The sequence below is a fragment of the Microcaecilia unicolor genome, chromosome 10 (assembly GCF_901765095.1).
Source record: "Microcaecilia unicolor chromosome 10, aMicUni1.1, whole genome shotgun sequence".
Classification (NCBI taxonomy): Eukaryota; Metazoa; Chordata; class Amphibia; order Gymnophiona; family Siphonopidae; genus Microcaecilia; species Microcaecilia unicolor.
This window is the reverse complement of record NC_044040.1, coordinates 201,834,130-201,853,961: the sequence shown is the minus strand read 5'-3', so window position 1 is coordinate 201,853,961 and position 19,832 is coordinate 201,834,130. Positions and strand designations below refer to the sequence as shown.

General features: G+C 41.5%; 1 protein-coding gene across 1 annotated transcript in view; it reads left to right on the top strand.

Moving 5' to 3' along the window:
• TBL1XR1 (transducin beta like 1 X-linked receptor 1) overlaps positions 1-6,949 on the top strand; it is a 405,824-nt gene extending 398,875 nt beyond the window's left edge. Inside the window, 1 exon segment of the mRNA XM_030216860.1 lies at positions 3,477-6,949. Within this exon segment, the coding sequence (XP_030072720.1) occupies positions 3,477-3,503 (27 nt within the window). The 3' untranslated portion in view covers positions 3,504-6,949.
• Positions 6,950-19,832: the final 12,883 nt, after the last annotated feature.

The window sequence follows — 19,832 nt, the reverse complement described above, 5'->3', positions numbered from 1 at the left end:
GAGAAGTGCTCCCTATTCCTACAATAGGCGTAGGTACACTCCTGCTTCTCGGCAGCCTACCCAGGCTCAGTCCCAGCACGCTCGTTCTCGTCAACAGCGTGCGCCTAAGGCCCATGCGACTCCACAGCAAAAGCAAGTGATGGGCTTTTGACTGGCTCCAGTGCAGCATAGCCACAGTGCAAGTGTCCATTCCGGACGACTTACCGGTTGGAGGGAGGTTAATGTGTTTTCACCAAAGGTGTGGCCTCTTATAACCTCCGGTGGGTTCTTCAAATAGTCCGGTTAGGATACACCCTCAGTCTGAAATCCAAACCTCCAAATTACCCACCAGGAGCTCATTCTTACAGGTACTTGCAGAGGAGCTCTCCGCCCTTCTATGCGGTCAAACCCGTTCCACCAGGGGAAGAAGGGCTGGGATTCTATTACAGCTAACATAGTAACGTGGTAGATGACTGCAGAAAAACACCTGCACAGTCCATCCAGTCTGCCCAACAAGATACACTCATATGTGCTACTTTTTGTGTATACTTTACCTTGATTTGTATCTGCCATTTTCAGGGCACAGACAGTAGAAGTCTGCCCAGCACTAGCCCCGCCTCCCACCATCGGCTCTGCCACACAATCTCGGTTAAGCTTCTGAGGATCCATTCCTTCTGAACAGGATTCCTTTGTGTTTATCCCACGCATGTTTGAATTCCGTTACCATTTTCATCTCCACCACTTCCCCGTGGGAGGGCATTACAAGAATCCACTACTCTCTCCGTGAAAAAATACTTCCTGACATTTTTCTTGAGTCACTGCATTTTTCTCCAAGCCACGTATCTGGCAGGCGTAAACAGTCTGGCCGACAGGTTGAGCAGGATCATGCAACCTAACGAGTGGTCGCTAAACATGGGAGTTGTCCACAAGATCTTTTGAGCGTGGGGCACCCCCTTAGTAGATCTTTTTGCCACTCAGATCAATCACAAAGTCCCTCAGTTCTGTTCCAGACTTCAGGCCCATGACAGACTAGCGTCGGATGCCTTTCTGCTACATTGGGGGACAGGCCTTTATGCATATCCTCCTATACCTCTAGTAGGGAAGACTTTGCTGAAACTCAAGCAAGACTGCGGAACCATGATCATGATTGCACCCTTCTGGCCTCGTCAGATCTGGTTCCCTCTTCTTCTGGACTTGTCCTCCGAAGAACTGTGGAGATTGGAGTGTTTTCTGACCCTCATCACCCAGAACGAGGGGTCACTTCTGCATCCCAATCTCCAGTCTCTGGCTCTCACGGCCTGGATGTTGAGAGCTTAGAAATTGCCTCTTTAGGTCTTTCAGAGGGTGTCTCCCGAGTCTTGCTTGATTCCAGGAAAGATTCCACGAAAAAGTGTTATTCTTTCAAATGGAGGAGGTTTGCCTTCTGGTGTGACAGCAAGGCCCTAGATACTTTTTCTTGTACTACACGGACCCTGCTTGAATACCTTCTATACTTATCAGAGTGTGGTCTCAAGACCAACTCCGTAAGAGTTCACCTTAGTGCAATTAGTCTTATCATCAACGTGTAGAGGGTAAGCCTATCTCTGGACAGCCTTTAATTGTTCGCTTCATGAGAGGTTCCCCCTGTCAAACCTCCATCCAGTGTCATGGGATCTCAATGTCGTTCTCACCCAGCTGATGAAAGCTCCTTTTGAGCCACTGAATTCCTGCCATCTGAAGTACTTGACCTGGAAGGTCATTTTCTTGGTGGCTGTTACTTCAGCTCGTAGAGTCAGTGAGCTCGAAGCCCTGGTAGTGCATGCACCTTATATTAAGTTTCATCATAACAGAGTAGTCCTCCGCACTCACCCTAAGTTCTTGCCGAAGGTGGTGTTGGAGTTCTAGCTGAACCAGTCAATTGTCTTGCCAACATTTTTTCGCCGTCCACATACCCACCCTGGTGAGGACTAGTTGCACACCTTGGACTGTAAGAGAGCATTGGCCTTTTACGTGGAGCGAACAAAGCCCTATAGACAGTCCGCCCAGTTATTTGTTTCTTTTGATCCCAACAGGAAGGGAGTTGCCATTGGAAAACGCACAATCTCTAATTGGCTAGCGGATTGCATATCCTTTACTTATACCCAGGCTGGGCTGACTCTCGAGGGCCATGTCACGGCTTATAACATCAGACACCATGGCTGCATCAGTGGCTCACTTGAAGTCAGCCTCCATTGAAGAGATTTGCAATGCTGCAACGTGGTCATCAGTCCACACATTCACATCTCACTAGTGCCTTCAGCAGGATACCTGACGCGACAGTCAGTTTGGGCAGTCGGTGCTGCAGAATTTGTTCGGGGTTTAGAATCCAACTCCAGCTTCCTAGGCCCATTTCTGTTCTGTCCAGGCTGCACTCTCACTTAGTTGTGTTTCGTTTCAGGTCAGTCTCTGTTATGTCCTTGCCGTTGCGAGGCCCAGTTGACCAATGCTCATTGTTTTGAGTGAACCTGGGTGCTAGGGATACCCCAATCATGAGAACAAGCAGCCTGCTTGTCCTCGGAGAAAGTGAAGATACATACCTGTAGCAGGTATTCTTCTAGGACAGCAGGCTGATTGTTCTCACAAACCCACCCACCTCCCCTTTGGAGTTGTTCTAGTTCTCTGGTTGATTTTTATTAAACTGAATGATGTCATGCTCGTGCCGCGGGCGGGAAGCCGTTCGCGCATGCACGGTGCGCTCTGCCCGCGCGCTGGTGCGTTCTAGAGAGTTTTTTTATTTTGCTTGCAAACATTTGCAGGTTTCCTGGGCCGCCATGGACGTCGACCCAATCATGAGAACAATCAGCCTGCTGTCCTCGGAGAATACCTGCTACAGGTATGTATCTTCAGTTATTTAGCACTTAACTGCCTAAGTGAAAGTGTGATATTTAGCACTTAACTGCCTAAATGATACTGCATAAAATTAGGACTCATTTTTATGCAGTATGATTTGGCTGCTAAAGTGCTGATTCCGCCCCCGGACTGCCCACAAAATAGCCAGCTTTCAGTTTAACAGTCTGTGGTGGTATTCATTGACACTAACCAGTTAAGTACTGCTTAATATCAGTGGTATCGCCAGTACGAGCAGTTTAACAGGCCAGGAGTCATTCCTGGCTGGTTAAATTGCTTTGAATATTGACCCCTATGTAATTTGATACGATTTATGTTTAGGGTGACAATATAACTCCAGGTCTTGGAGGGCTGATTGAGTAAGTCATGGTTTTACCCCATTGCATATATGGTGATATGGTCCTGCGTTTCATAGATTAAATCATGGCTAGTGTTCCATGCTTCTGATGGTGTAAATATAAAACTGACTGTCTTGACATGGGTCTGTTTGATCACCCTATTTATATGTCTTTTTAAATTGGATAGTAATCTGTTTCATTTACTAAATGAGAACATATATTATTTCTGCACTAATTAGCTTGTAACAGTTTGATGATGGTAAACTATAATTTTATTTTATCTCTGTATTGTAGGTTTGTGTATTAGACCTACGAAAATAGCGCTACGAGTTGGAAGCCATGGACCGACTATGAATGTGTACATAGCCAAAATGACTGTCCCTGACTCATGGACTGCTATAGTCCCACTTGAACCATGGCAAGTCCACTCCAGCTAAACTGAAAAAGAAATCTATACATTACATATAAAAACAAAAGTTTCCACCCTGAAGAAGACAGAAATTGGTCACAGCTAGTGATTTTATTTTGTGTTGAAGTCTAGTGTGCTCCAAGAAACAACCACTGGAATATTGGAAATAGAAGAGACTACGACATGCACAACATCAAAATGTACCAGATATGTACCAAGTGCAAAAGATACTTAACGACATCCTCCCTTTTATGCTTTTTCATTTAAATCCATAGTTGGATAAGATTGTGTTCATTTTTGTAGGTCATTAAGCAGCTTGTGTGCACAGAGAAAATGTGGTTATACTGCAACATTTAGTTCTTGCCTTTTAAATTGTTGAGCTTTTGAGGTTTTTAACATTTTTTTTTAAATAATCTTTTTGAATGCATGAAATAAGGGAGTGAATCAGTTTCTTCATAATTTTCCACTTTTAATGAAGGTTTATGTAATATATTTATGCATTCTTTCATGAGGTAATACAGAGGTAATGATCACTGGTACATTTATGGTTCCTGGAATGCATTTTGAAGGAATGAGTGGCCAAAACTGAGATATCTAAACATGCAGTTTAATGCCATGTTTATTTATAAAGATACATCAGTAGTAATTTTGATGCTATGGTTTTTCTGGGGACATGGCTGAAAAGCAGCAGTTTCTTACTTGGGACATAATTCTGCCAAACTTAAGAGTAGAAGGGCACAAAATAACGAACTCATAGGAGATGCAAAAAAATCTCCCATTGCTTTGAGACCATAGCTACATTATGGTTAAATTGTGCACTATTGTGAAAAGGAGCAAATTATTGATTTTTTTTTTCTTGCTTTAATTTTGTTGATGTACCTGTTCTTTTATTTTTATTTTTTAATAAAGAGATTTAAACCTTTCTGGACAAGGGTTCATGCCACAGTTTCTACCAGAGTATCCCATTGTTGTAAGTAGAAGCTCAGTTGTATGAAGAAACCAAATTCCAGTATTAAAAGTATCTCTTATATAATAATTCTTTATACAAAATATCCTTGCCCTGTATTTTGATAACATTTCTTGTAAGGCATGTCTAATGTTTACCACTCCAGATATACTTTTTATTATAAAGATCTTTGAATAAGGACTTTGAATAAGGACAGACTTGCTTCAAGTTCCTTCCCACCCCTTAGCAATGAATCCAGCAGTTTCAGAAATGGATGCTTGCAAAAAATGTTCTGTATGCTCCAGTTCTGCAGTTTTATCTTGACATTTTTCTCAGTATAGGGTAGATGTATGCTGCTATTTTCTAAATGATCACTACTAGAATTGTTTTGTATTCTGTTAAAATATTCAAGATTTTTTGGAATGGATTCAAACTGCAGAGTTTTCTGCTCTGTGTGATTAGAAGTATATTGATTTGACTTTTGTAGATGATAGTTTGAGGTCAAGTCAGTGAATTACAACTGAAAGGTTTCTTTCATGTTACAATTCTAAAATTGTTTAAATGAAAACAACTTTTCAAGTTTTTAGTGCATTTTTGCTAAGGAGTGGCTTATTTTTTAGCGCTTTATAAAATTTATTTTTTTTAACACTATTCACAAGTAACTGTGGCATACTATTTCTAATTTGATTGTTTTTAATCTAAGCATAATTCAGTTTCATTCAAGTAATGCAGCTTGAACTTAAATAAAAACATGTGTTTAGCATTGTCTCAGCTATTTCTTAAGATTTAACACAACTTGAAGCAAGTCTGAGTTTTTCTAAGGTGGGGTAACATTTGCCAGTAGGAAAGAATAGTTTTTATCCATACTATACATTGTTTATACTTTTCCCTGGCTTTTGTTTGTGGGGAAATTTTCTTTTTAAATTTCTATTGTGAAAGGAATCATCCATTATGGTTCTGTACCAGCTTTTTATTTACTTTTCTGCTGTGTTTCTGAAGCATTTTACAGATATTAAAAACAATTTTCATGTGAGATGCTTGAGAACCAGTTAAGTATCTGGCAGTTGAATTGTTCCATTGCTGGAGGACCATGTCTGTGGCTGATCCCTGTCATTAAAAATAAAAGAAAATCTGTGCAATAACAATTAAAAAAAAAAAAAAGTGCTCCCAGGAATAGACACAAATGTTTTGAGTACATTTAAGCTGCAATTTGCTTTTGCAATGTATTCAAATGCGTCAAATTTTAAATCCAAAAGAGGTGCTTATTGTTTTGTACTTTTAATATGAATAGTTATTCACTTACATACAGGTTATTTAGCCCCAACTGATATACAGGGAAAAAATATACATATATATTATTGAAAAAAACATATCTGCCAAGAGTCATATGACTGCTACGCTGCTTTGTTTTAACACTTAGCTGTGTTATATATGGAGAAGTCCAGGTGTTAGGACATATCATAGCATTTATTGAAATTTAGAAATATCACCATTTTGAACTATTTTTTTGTGTGATGGGTGCTTGTAATATTTTTTTACACATCCTGCACTAGGAATGACATCCTTATACTGTACATGTATCTAGTTGAAGGCAAACTGAAATCAATGTGGAACTTATTTTTTAAAAATTGTATTCACAGATTGAGAACACAGTTGGGCTTTTTATTTTTTTTTTTCAGTGCAGATACACAATAGTATGACGGTGCTTTAAACTACTAGTTTCAATATATACAATAGAATAGGGGTGTGATTCTCAGTTCTGCCTGCAAATTTACAATATACTTCAATATACTCGATAATATTGGGTATGGTATTACTGGGCAATGACCATCATTGTCAAGCAGCTTTATTATTTGTGGTCCGTGTGGATACCATGAGGGGAAATTGTTTGCATGTCATATGTACATGGTGGTCTCTACTATCTAGTTTTCCTGAAACATGGCAGTAAATCAAGTAGTATAAATATGAAAGGAAAATCTTCCTCATGAGAGGTCAGCCTTGTGTTTGTAATGATTTAATTTAGAAGCTGCAAATCCTTTGGGTCTAATTCTGTGAGCCTATCTATAGCACTGGATTAAAATGTCTGCATCATTTCTTCAATTACTCAATTAACGCTATTGTAAAAGTGTAAACCAGCCCATGACAGCTTTTGTACTTACTAAAAGGACTTTTATTGTTCGGTTTTTAGAATTGTCTAAAGAAGACTGGTTGTAAATGTTCCGTACTGTCCTGAGCTATGACGTTATGATGTATTTTTGTTTTACATCATAATGATCATCCCTCCCCAAGGCCCCATTTGATCACTTCTTGGCACATTTTCTGTTGCAGTTTCCGTTTGCATTGTATTGCTCTGACAACTGTAATTTGAATCAAATCTGAAAGAGGTCCAGAATAAAATATATTTTGATATTATGGTGTGGATGTTTGAAAATTCCTTTTTCTGTATTTTGTTTTTGTACATAACATTTGCTCAGTGACTTGTTTTCTTACATCGCACCTTCTAACATTTTTATTGTGATCGATTCTGTTCACTTGAGCACAGGATACCACAGTGCATTGAAACTGTATTTGTATTACAACAGAGAGGCTGTTGAGATCCACACCAGTTAAAATGCAAACAGCGAGTCACAAAATAGTCTCACTGTAAATGCCTTTATTAAAATATCAAGCAATCCAAAGGGTGGAAGAAAATGTTCCAAGAACGAACAGAAGTCCAATAGCTTCAGCATAAAAGTGTACTCTCTAAAAAATGTGACCTATCGTCCAGACCCAACATGGGCTGTGTTTCAGCAAGATGCCTTCTTCAGGGGTCACAACTGATGGAATATAAAAGACAATATGGAGAATAACTGCAATCTCCTGGATTCTGCATAGCGCACCTAGTGTTCTGCACTGAAATCCAAGCGTATTCTGTAACAATGTGGCTTAAGCCAATCAGCATTGTTAACAGCACTTAAGCAATAATGAGCAGTAATTGGCGATAAATAGTTTACATGCACAACTCCCTAAGTGTGTTCTGTAACACACTGTGCCTAAATTTTAATGCACGCAGGCAAAAAGGGGCATGGTTATGGGCAGAGAAATGGGCGTATCATGGGCATTCCAAAATTTACATGCGTTGTTATAGGATATGGCCCTCTGCACCTAAATTTACATGCTAGGATTTATACCACATTTTTGTTGGTATAAATGGAGGCATGTAGGTTTAGGCGCTAGCATATCAACTAAGCGTATTCTATTTACTGCGCCTAAATATAGGTGCCACTTATGGAATATGCTTATACAGAAATATCCGCACAGATTTTCTAGCCACCATAGACCTAGCCCGATATGAGTAAACGAGCACAATAGAGAGCTTGTGCAACACTGCATGTCTTTCCAGCTCAAACTGTCTATTGCACTCATTTACTCATATTGCTGTTAGTCTCCATATTGTGTTTTATATTCCATAAGTTGTGGACCCTGAAGAAGGCATCCTTCAGAAACATGGCCTGTGCTGGGTATGGACAATATGTCATATTTTTTGGAGAATAAATTTTTATGTTGGAGATATTGGGCTTTGTTCTTAGAACATTTTCTTCCAGTTTTGTTGTGTTAGAAGTACTTTTCCACCATTTTTGGTCTGATTTATTAAAATATCACCTGACCCAATGAGGTCAACATTTCGCCCTCTCATGGGCTGCTTCAGGGGTATAATACTAAAAACAATAATAACAATAAAAAATTGTGAGACATAGTATGCTATATAATGATGGCATACCAAATGTGAGGAGTTGCCTAGTGGTTAGGGTGGTGGACTTTGGTCCTGGGGAACTGAGGAACTGAGTTCGATTCCCGGCACAGGCAGCTCCTTGTGACTCTGGGCAAGTCACTTAACCCTCCATTGCCTGCTGCATTGAGCCTGCCATGAGTGGGAAAGCGCGGGGTACAAATGTAACAAAAAAAAATATATGTGCACTAACAATGAACTGTTCCATTAAAAAATGCATAGCCAATAAATGATGTACACAAAATAAAAAGTAAAAATAAACAAAAACTCGAATAAACAAGTGGGCAAGTCTGCAATACATTTTTTTAAAACTTTGTGTATTTGCATGTGAGATTCAGTGCTGTCTCACTGCGGCTTATCTTATTAACAGACATATCTATATTGCAGCTTGTATGAAACATGCAAGTAAAAGTACAGACAGTTATACTGAAAAATCTCAATATTACATACTAATACTGCTCAATATCCCAAACCAACTCTGAAGAGCTGCTCTGCAAAACTTTAAAAAGACCAGATAAAAACGTATTAAGCCAGGTGACATACTAAAATACAAAACAGGTGGGGGAAGAGGGGTTGGTGGTTGGGAGGTGAGGATAGTGGAGGGCAGACTTATACGGTCTGTGCCAGAGCTGGTGATGGGAGGCGGGACTGGTGGTTGGGAGGCGGGAATATTGCTGGGCAGACTTGTATGGTCTATGCCCTGAAAAAGGCAGGTACAAATCAAGGTAAGGATACACATATGAGTTTATCTTGTTGGGCAGACTGGATGGACTGTGCAGGTCTTTTTCTGCCGTCATCTACTATGTTACTATGTTACAAAACAGCTTCGTTAAAAAAAAAAACTTACACTGACCCAATATTCCTCCAAGGACAAATCTGCATACTGAACATCAAGTGTTACTAAATTAGAGACTCGGGCTCATTTTCGAAAGAAAAGGACGCCCATCTTTTGACACAAATCGGAAGATGGGCGTCTTCACAGGGTCGTCCAAATCGGTATAATTGAAAGCCGATTTTAGATGTCCCCAACTGCTTTCTGTCGCAGGGACGGCCAAAGTTCAAGGGGGCATATCGGAGGCGTAGAGAAGGCGGGACTTGGTTGTGCCTAACATATGGACATCCTCGACCCATAATGGAAAAAAAGTGCGTCCCTGACGAGCACTTGGACGACTTTACCTGGTCGTGTTTTTCTTCCGACCAAGGCACAAAAAGGTGGCCGAAATGACCAGATGACCACCGGAGAGAATCAGGAATGACCTCCCCTTACTCCCCCAGTGGCCACTAATCCCCTCCCACCCTCAAAAAAACATCTGTAAAAATATTTTTTGCCAGCCTCAGATGTCATACGCAGCTCCATGACAGCAGTATGCAGGTCCCTGGAGCAGTTTTAATGGGTGCAGTGCACTTCAGGCAGGCGGACCCAGGCCCATCCCCCTCCCTACCTGTTACGTTTGTAGAGGAAACAGTGAGCCCTCCAAAACCCACCAGAACCCCACTGTACCCACATCTAGGTGCCTCCCTTCACCCATAAGGGCTATGGTAGTGGTGTACAGTAGTAACATAGAAACATAACATAGTAGATGACGGCAGAAAAAGACCTGCACGGTCCATCCAGTCTGCCCGACAAGATAAACTCATATGTGCTACTTTTTGTATATACCTTACCTTGATTTGTATCTGTCATTTTCAGGGCACAGACCTAGTGGGTTTTAGTGGGGGGGGGGGGGGGGGGGGGGGGGGGGGGGTGGGGGGTTTGGAGGGCACAGCACACAAGGTAAGGGAGCTATGTTCCTAGGAGCATTTTATGAAATCCACTGCAGTGCCCCCTAGGGTGCCCAGTTGGTGTCCTGGCATGTCAGGGGGACCAGTGCACTAGAAATGCTGGCTCCTCCCATGACCAAAGGGCTTGCATTTGATCAATTCTGAAATGAGTGTCCTTGGTTTCCATTATCGCCGAAAATCAGAAACGACCAAGTCTAGTGAAGACCATCTCTAAGTATGACCTAAATTTCAAGATTTGGGTGTCCCCGACCGTATTATCGAAACGAAAGATGGACATCTATCTTTCGATAATACGGGTTTTCCCGCCCCTCCATCGGGACGTTTTGCGAGGACGTCCTCAAGAAAACTTGGGTGTCCCTTTTGATTATGCCCCTTTCAGTGAGACTATAGCACTGAAACCGTTCTCACCACTCTAGTTTCCCACTACAAGAAGGAATGTGGGGTACAAATGCAATAAATAAATAAATTAGCTCAGGCAAAAAGATAATTCTGATGCAATTTGATATGTTTAGTGCATTTGATATGGTAGACTATAACATATTATTAAACAGATCATTTTGGTCTGAGTGATCATGTTCTCCAGTGGATTCAAGGCCTTCTTAAGCTAAGATCATATCAAGTGAAGATGGCAGGCTCTCTATCTCCTATTTTGGTATGTGGATTGTGGTGTGCCCCAGGGTTCTCCCCTTTCCCCCATCTTATGCAATGTAATGTTGTCGTCCCCCCCTCCCCCCCCCCCCCCCCCCCCCCCCCCACACCAGGGCAGTAGATTGGAATCTGCAGGTTTCAAAACCTTTATATATTCAGATGATGTCACTATCTACTTCCCTTTCATTAAACACATTTCTGAAATCTTGCACCAAATTAAATTAGGCCTCGACCTCATGGAGTCCTGGACATCTGAATTCAGATTAAAACTCAATAGGGACAAAAACAAATTTCTGGTCATTGCTAACCCATATGATCCTGCTCCCTTTAATTCATTCACCACTGACCAGATTTCCTATCCTCTGGAATCCATTCTGAAGATTATATGAACCATTTAATAGAGATATCCTCACGTAAAGCCTCCCATGAAGCCAGAGACTCCCTTCTACTTCATCCACCAAACTTTAAAAACATAGTATACAAATCAGTTCTATCTGCTGATTTCATTTATAATTGGATCCAAATGTTGGGAAAACTCTTCCTAAACCTGTTAGATCTCATCTAGACTACTTACAATTTTTTAAACTGCTGAAATCCCATTTCTTGTCAAATTCATTTCAAAATTCATCTCAGTCTATACTGTAACAAATAAGTACGGTTTTTTGTTTTTATTGTGACTCTCTCAAAATGTACATGATATATCCATTAATATATATAGTTCTTCTATAATACTTAGCCACTATAGTATATTATTTAAACATTGTTATACTGTATACTTTGAATTTTAAACTAGTCTGTAAACCACATTGAACCCAAGCCAGTTTTTGAGGTAATGTGGGATATAAATGTCATAATTTTTAAAAAGTTAAAAAAAAAATAGTATCACTCACCAGTGCTGACAAAACACACTCCTCTCACTTCAATATCATTTGGGCACAGTGCATGATGGGATACATATATCTAACACTTCCTGATGAAATGTAGCATAGAGGTATTCTTAACAGTGAGCCGAATAGAATCCAGATAGAATAAATGTTAAATGATCTAATTTATGGATTTTATTTGATGTTCCAGCATGTTTGGCATGTATATTTTTATTTTTGTTACATTTGTACCCCGCGCTTTCCCACTCATGGCAGGCTCAGTGCGGCTTACATGGGGCAATGGAGGGTTAAGTGACTTGCCCAGAGTCACAAGGAGCTGCCTGTGCCTGAAGTGGGAATCGAACTCAGTTCCCCAAGACCAAAGTCCACCACCCTAACCACTAGGCCACTCCTCCACGATTTTTAATTGGGACATGTTTGAAGCCCTCTGATTGGATATTCCGATTTACGACATCTTTGGGACGCATATGCGTTCCAGTCACAACTTTTGGCGCCTGAAGAGATTTTTAACTTTTGCTTGTAACATTTTTGATCTCATCTTGACATTTATCATTTAATATCTATTTGGATGCCATTTCATCAGGAAGTGTTAAATATACGTATCCCATCACGCACTGTAGCCAAACAATGATTCAACGAGAGGAGTCCATTTTTTTTTTTTTTTTGTCAGCACTGGTGAGTTTGATATTTTTTTTGAAAAGCTAACTTTTCTAACCCTCAGTAAGTTTGTTTTAGTAACATTTGATGTTTGGTATGCAGATTTGTCCTTGAACATTGGCTCAGTATATGTTGTTTCGAAAGAAAATGCCTTAATAGGTTTTTATCTGGTCTTTTTAGTTTTGGTGAGCAGTTTTTCAGAGTTGGTCTAGGACTTTCGGCTTTTTTTTTTTTTTTTTTTTTTAGTATTCCCATTATTGATATGTAATATCAAGATTTTTCAGCGCCATTGTCTACTTCTACTTGCATGTTTCACACACAAGCTGCAATATAGACATTTGTCTGTTAATAAGAATAAGCCACTGAGATAGCCCTGAATCTCACAAGAACAAGTACACAGTTTTTTAATGCATTACACAGACTTGTTTACTTTATTCTTTTGAGTTAAAAATATATATTTTTTAATTTTGTGTACATTGTTCATTGCTGTTAGTGCATATAATATTGCCTGGGACCTCTTACATTCTATATATCATTATCATTTGTACTATGTCTTGTGATTTTTCTATTGTTCTGATTATTGTTTTTAGTGTTATACACCTGAAAACAGCCCATGAGAGGGCGAAACGTGAACCACCGGGTGATCTTTTAATAAAGACATTTACATTGAGACCATTTTGTGACCCGCTGTTTGCATTTAACTGGTGTGGTTTTGAAGAGCATCTCTATTTGTTGGTGTTGATAGCTGAGGCCATGTCTTTTTCCCCTTGGCAAAATATTTTTAGTTTTAATAAGGAGGTCCTACAAAATCTTCTTCCAAATGAAGCTTTTTTTCAAGATGTTCGAACTCACAGTGATTACTTGGATCACTGGGAACAAAGCATCAAGCTAAACAAAACAGTGGTGAAGAGTGAATTACATTCGTCATCTAGATTATTGTAGATTTAAGAGTATCCCTCACAGCCTGAAGTCATTATTGCGCCTAAATTGTGTACCAATGATGAAGACTTCTTAAGTGGGAATCTATATTGAATAACTGTTCTTTAGACTTAATGGTTTTAATTATACAGATATCAAATAAAAGAATAGAATCCACAAAAGAAAAATTAGACAAAGAATTCAGACGTTTTTTTTAAGAACATGATGCATGCTTTGAATTAATCTATGAGGACTAAGAACAACAATTAGAAATCTTTAGGATTAAGCTACGACAGACTAAATCTGTGAAATTTAAGAGGAATGATTTGATCTAGTGTTTGTCAATGGTGTAAACCTAATAGATATCAGGGAAATAAAAGAATCAGCACATAGAAGAAGAATGAGGAAGTAAGGGAAGAGGGAAGGAAAATACAAGAGCAATAATGTATTACAAAGACATAATTTTGAGAATTCAGGGAAATGCAGTAGGAAGATTCAGATGAGACTTTTGATCCCTCATACCCACCAAGATTGAATGTTGATCAACAGGTTTTTCAGCTAGGCAAGATATGGAGAAAAGACTCAGCATCAGAAATGACCAAGAGGGATTATCAACAAAAAGACATACGAGTACACAAGGGGAGAGGGAGAAGGAACATGATACCACAGAATGATAAGACAGTTATTACAATTGTTTTCACCCATTAGCACAGGAAGAACAATAAATAAGGTATTCCTTGTAATCTATACCAGACTAGTCCAGACTAATGGGTTGTGTCCATCTACCAGCGGAAGGAGACAGAGAAAATAGCTCCAAGTAAACCGCCCCTTAAGAGTATCGTGGAGCCTAGAATGTTCAGTATTTTCTCTGTCTCCTAGCGGATGGTGGACGGATCATGCAGCTGCTCTGGATTGCTGGCTGGTAGCTCCTGTCCCAGATTCTTCTGGTGACTGGAGCCAGGGGTGTGCTGGTAGCCGTGTTGGGGCTAGTTTTAGATGATACTCTGGTCCTGAGTTCCTCATCTGCCAGCTAGGGTGATATCCAGTGACCTTGGTTCCCTCCCCTCCCCTGGCTGTCTTTCTAGCAGGGTGATGGTTGATTGTGGTATGGAGTAACTTGTCTCCCCTGTGGGGGTTCTTCTGTGGTGATAAGTACATCTGAATTTCTAACTCTCAGGTAAGCTTTTATTTATTTCTGTCACTAGTGAAGAAGGTTGTTTAAAAAAAAAAAAAAAAAGGAAACCTTGTTTTTCCCTCCTTTTCTGCCTCTGAGGTAAACCTTTATTTCTCTGAGGACAATCAGGCTTGGCTCGACGTCCACCTCGGCCCAGGATCGGAAGTTTTGCTAGCAAAATCTCAAAAAAATCTTCCAGAGTCTTCTGGCGTGTGAGCGCAGTTTCCCGCCCGTTACTTGAGTAAGGATCTCAGTTTCTTTTTCTCCACATCTGAGGTGACACGGTTTTTTCGCTGTGTTTTTTTTAGCCCAGGAGTGAGTATTCACGTTACCACTTCTTTTTTTTCTTCTTTTTTGGTTCTTCGTTTCAGAAAATTGAAAAAAAAAAAAAGATTTGTTACCTTTATTTTCCTTAGTTTTGTCACTAAGTTTGTTTTCTTTCTTTTCGCCGCGGCCATCTTTATTTCCCTTTTTTGTTCCTTTTTAAGTGGCACAATCGCGCCCTTTAATTTCACAGCTGCCGTTTTTCTGTCCATGTCATCGAGGACACCCAGCGGCTTCAAGCGTTGTACTTGGTGCGACCGGACCATCTCAGGTACCGACCCCCACACATGGTGTCTCCAGTACCTTGGGCCTTATCATCTACCAGCTGCTTGTAAGCTGTGTCCTTCGATGAAAAAACGGACCCAAGTGTTTTGAAAGGTTCAACGAGAAAAACTTTTTGCGGATCGGTCCGGTCCTTCGACATCTGCATCGGTACCGAGGTCGGCAGCGTCAACATCGAGGGAAGCATCAACTTTGAGAGCACAGGTAATGGCTGCCGAACGACCACATTGTGCTGGGAGCATCGAGGCATCGAGCGGGTCTCCACCTTTCTCGAGGCCTACTGCTATGCAGGCCCCCTGGGACCGCCTTTTGTCGGACCCGGCCCCGAGGAGGCGTGAGGATTCCTCGTCCTCTTCGGTACCGAGGAGTCTCAATGACAGGCATCGAGCGAATGCTAAGGAGCACCATCATCAATCTCCTTCCATGTGCGGTACTGAGAGCTCTAGGGAGCCGAGGGATTCGGCACCTGAGGAGTGTCGACGCCGAAAGGACCGCTCACCCTCTATACAGGAGGTGCCGATGCGTCGGTCTTCTGGCAGCCTGGTACCGGCTCTCGAGCCCCCACAGATTCTGCCACCGGCCCCTGCACCGGCCCCACAGCCTTTTCTGATGGCGGCTCTCGAGGAGTGCATCAGGGCCCTTTTTCCAGAGCTTCTGGAGGGATTGCTGCGCCAATCTATGGTGCCGGGGTGCTTGCGCCTTCTGCACCGTCTGTTGAAGTGGCATCTGGTTCTTCGCCTGTGGTGAGGCCCCCGATGCTGGTGCTGCCTGCGGCATCGGCGTTGGCCACCACCAGGGTTGATTCCTCTTCGACATCGGTGGAGGAAGCTTCGCCGCAGTCTAGGCAGGGGTCGACTTCTCGACATTGCCCTCGAGGTCATTCCTCGACGTCGAGATAGGCTCGGGTTCGGACTGCTCTTAGCTTTTATCCGATACCGAGGATGAGCGTTCGTGGGAGGAAGAGGAAGATCCCATATAATTTTCTGAAGAAGTCCCCTCTGATCCTACTTCGCCCATTGAGAGAAAGATGTCTCCGCCTAAGAGAGTCTTTCTTTTTCCTCCTTTGTAAGGGAAATGTCTAAGGATATTCCCTTCCCTATGGAGGTTGTGGATGAGCCCAGGGCCGAGATGCTCAAGGTCTTGGATTATCCTTCTCCACCTACAGAGGTTGCAACGGCTCCTTTGCATACCACACTCACAGAAGTTCTTATGCAAAACTGATCGTTCCCTCTCTCTAATCCAGTGGTCCCCAAAAAGCTGAGTCCCAGTACTGAGTCCACGGAGAGCCGGTAATGGTGAAGTCTCCGCTACCTTACGATTCTATGGTGGTGGATTCTGCTGTCAAGAGAGCCAAGAGTACTAGGGACTATGCCTCGGCACCCCCAGGCAGAGAGTCTAGGACCTTGGATTCATTTGGGAGGAAGACGTATCAGGCTGCTATGCTCACAACCAAGATTCAGACATACCAGCTCTACACGAGCATCCACTTGCGGAACTCGGTGAGGCAACTGTCTAGTTTGGTCGAAGCACTTCCTCCGGAGTTGGCCGAACCTTTTCATCAGGTGGTCAGGCAGCAGAAGGCGTGTCAAATTCCTGGCCAGGGGTACTTACGACACTTTTGATGTAACATCCAGAATAGCTGCTCAAAGTATAGTGATGCACAGACTCTCATGGCTGCGTGTCTCTGACCTGGATCATAAGATCCAGCAGCGAATGGCGGATGTTCCTTGCCAGGGCGATAACCTTTTTGGTGAAAAAGTAGAGGATGTGGTCGATCAGATCAAAAAGCACAATGATGCTATGGATTCTCTCTTCCGCTGGGCGTCTTCTGCTACCATCTCCTCATCTAGGAGGTTTTTTGGAGGGAAGAGGAGCGCTTGCTATTTCTATAATAGGCGTAGGTATACTCCTGCTTCTCTGCAGCCTACCCAGGCTCATTCCAAGCACGCTCGTTCTCATCAACAGCGTGCGCCTAAGGCCACTGTGGCTCCCCAGCAAAAGCAAGTGATGGGCTTTTGACTGGCTCAGTGCACCATAGCCACAGTGCAAGTGTCCATTCCGGATGACTTACCGGTTGGGGGGAGGTTAATATTTTTTCACCAAAGGTGGCCTCTTATAATCTCCGACCAATGGGTTCTTCAAATAGTCCAGTTAGGATACACTCTCAATCTGGAATCCAAGCCTCCAAATTGTCCACCGGGAATTCATTCTTACAGCTCCCAGCACAAGCAGGCACTTGCAGAGGAACTCTTCGCCCTTCTAAAGGCCACTGCGTTCAAACCCATTCCACCAGGGGAAGAAGGGCTGGGATTCCATTCCAGGTACTTGTGAAAAGAAAACAGGGGGATGCGTCCCATCCTAGACCTAAGGGCCATGAACAAATTCCTTCTCCGAGAAAAGTTCAGGATGGTTTCCCTCGGCACCCTTCTTCCCATGATTCAGAAAAACGATTGGCTATGGTCTCTGGACTTAAAGGATGCCTATACCCACATCTCTGTACTCCCAGCTGACAGGAAGTATCTTCGATTTCAGTTGGGAACTTGGCACTTTCAGTACTGTGTACTGCCCTTTGGCCTCGCGTCTGCACCCAGGGTTTTCACAAAGTGTCTGGCTATTGTCGCAGCATCGCTACGCAGACTGGGAGTACATGTGTTCCCTTATGATTGGCTGGTGAAGAGCACCTCGGAGGCAGGCGCTCTACAGTCCAAGCGGATGACTATTCAAGTGCTAGAGCTACTGGGGTTCGTGATCAATTATCCCAAGTCCCATCTTGTCCCGGTTCAAAAATTGGAGTTCATTGGAGCTCTGTTGGACACACGGACGTCTCAAGCTTATCTTTCCCAGGCAAGGGCAGACAATCTCCTGGCCCTCATGTCCATGGCTTGAGTGTCTCAACAGATCACAGCTCGGCAGATGTTGAGACTCTTAGGACACATGGCCTCCACAGTTCATGTAATTCCCATGGCACGCCTACATATGAGAGAGGAAATCCACCAAAAAAGCGGAGAACTCAAATGCCCCACGGTAAACATAATAGTGTAAAAAAAGTGGGAGAGCGACCAAGGATACCAGAAACTGGAGGATGTTCGTTAGTAAACAATTTTATTAATAATTTGAAGACTCGACACAACGTCGTGTTTCGGCCGTCAGGCAGGAGTCTATAAAAACATACATTTATATATAAAAATAGAGAAGACAAAGTATAATGCACACAAATAAGTTAAAACAATAAATTTACAAAATATATAACCTTATAAACTTTAAAAATATATGTGTAGCAATTCGGTGAAGGGATTTTAAAAAATACACACAAAAAAAAGGAATAAGCTAATACCAAAATATACTATATGTAAAATGGCGATGCAATAATGTGTTTCAAAACAAAAACACCATACATATATTATATGAATAAAAACATATATGAACACATAGATTTGAACAATAATAACAAGGAAATGTAAAACGCACATATGTATTGATTAGGGGAACAGATTGTAAAGGGACAGATGAAATAGTTAGGGGCCTTGATGTCGTGACGTGAAAACTTGGGTGCCATAATGTATACAGCGTTGCTATGACATGCATATTAAAACTATTGGTCAATGATACAATATGTATTGGCATATGTGATATGATGTCACCAGTATAAATTAGAAAGATGCAAAACTAACAAATGAGATTATGCGGAGAAAAATGGCAAATTTAGATGTCTAAGATGGTGATACCCAAGTACTGTTATTGGGGAGATAGATTCTTTAGTTAACCGTAACAACTATGTCTTGAGTCATACTATTAAGCTACAAGGGTAAGTTGATGAAAGCTGAATAGCAATATGTGGACCTGAGTGTTAAGCTCAGAAAGTGAAAAATTGTGATTATGCACAGGTTAGAGGTTTCTCCACCAGAGTACAAATTTTTGGAAATTCTACTGGAGTCCAAGCCACCAATTACCATGGCGGGCCGTCTTTGCTCCAGAGGGTTTCAGTGATAAGAGAAGAGTGCAAAGGGATGGTGGAAGTCCAGATGCCAGTGGGCTGCTAGAAGAATCCTAATTAAAACCTGTGGAATGTGTTTGCTGTAAAACCTCTCTCTAGAGCTGTATTAAGCCACTTATCTAAACAGTTAATTGAGATTAGGGGAAGACAAGGTTAAGAAATGCACCAGAAATGTCCAAAACTACAGCTCTAAGGTAGGGATAACCAGAAATAATGCCAGAACAAGTCTTATCTGTGAGCTTTCAGCACTTCAGGCAGGAGTCAAGAGACCTTGTGGTAGCCTTCAGCTCTCTCAAAGCAGAAGTTTTAGCCACACCTAAGCTATACAAGCTGTCTACAAAAAACCAGGTGGGGGAAGGGAGGGCTCAACATAATGATTTGCATTAATTTAGTAATTTCTGGAGTTTGCTACTTTTGCTTCTGCTTTTGCATGATATCATATATCAATGTCATGTTTTTTGACATACATTAGTTATCTTTATTTCTTCTTAAATTACACTTGTTTTCCTCCTCAAAGTGTTGTAGACTGTATTTAAGTTAATTATTTCCTAATTAGTTGGCTCTGGCCTACTTTCCTTACAAATATTTCTGTATTTCTTTCTAAGTGTTTGCCTTGGATTATGCTATAAATTTCAAATCCCTTAATGAGCAAGTTTCATATCCTCAGTCATACAATTATTAATCTTCAGTGATTTACCGGAGGAAGACTTCAGATGCTCAGCTTTCTATTTTAGGTTTATTCAATATGAATGCCAGGCGAGCTTCCTCATTCAGAAAATCCTTTGGATATTCAATCACTGTTTTTTCAGTTAAATTTTTCTTTTTGTTCTATGTCTATGTTAGTAGAGCTGTTTCTTAGAGTA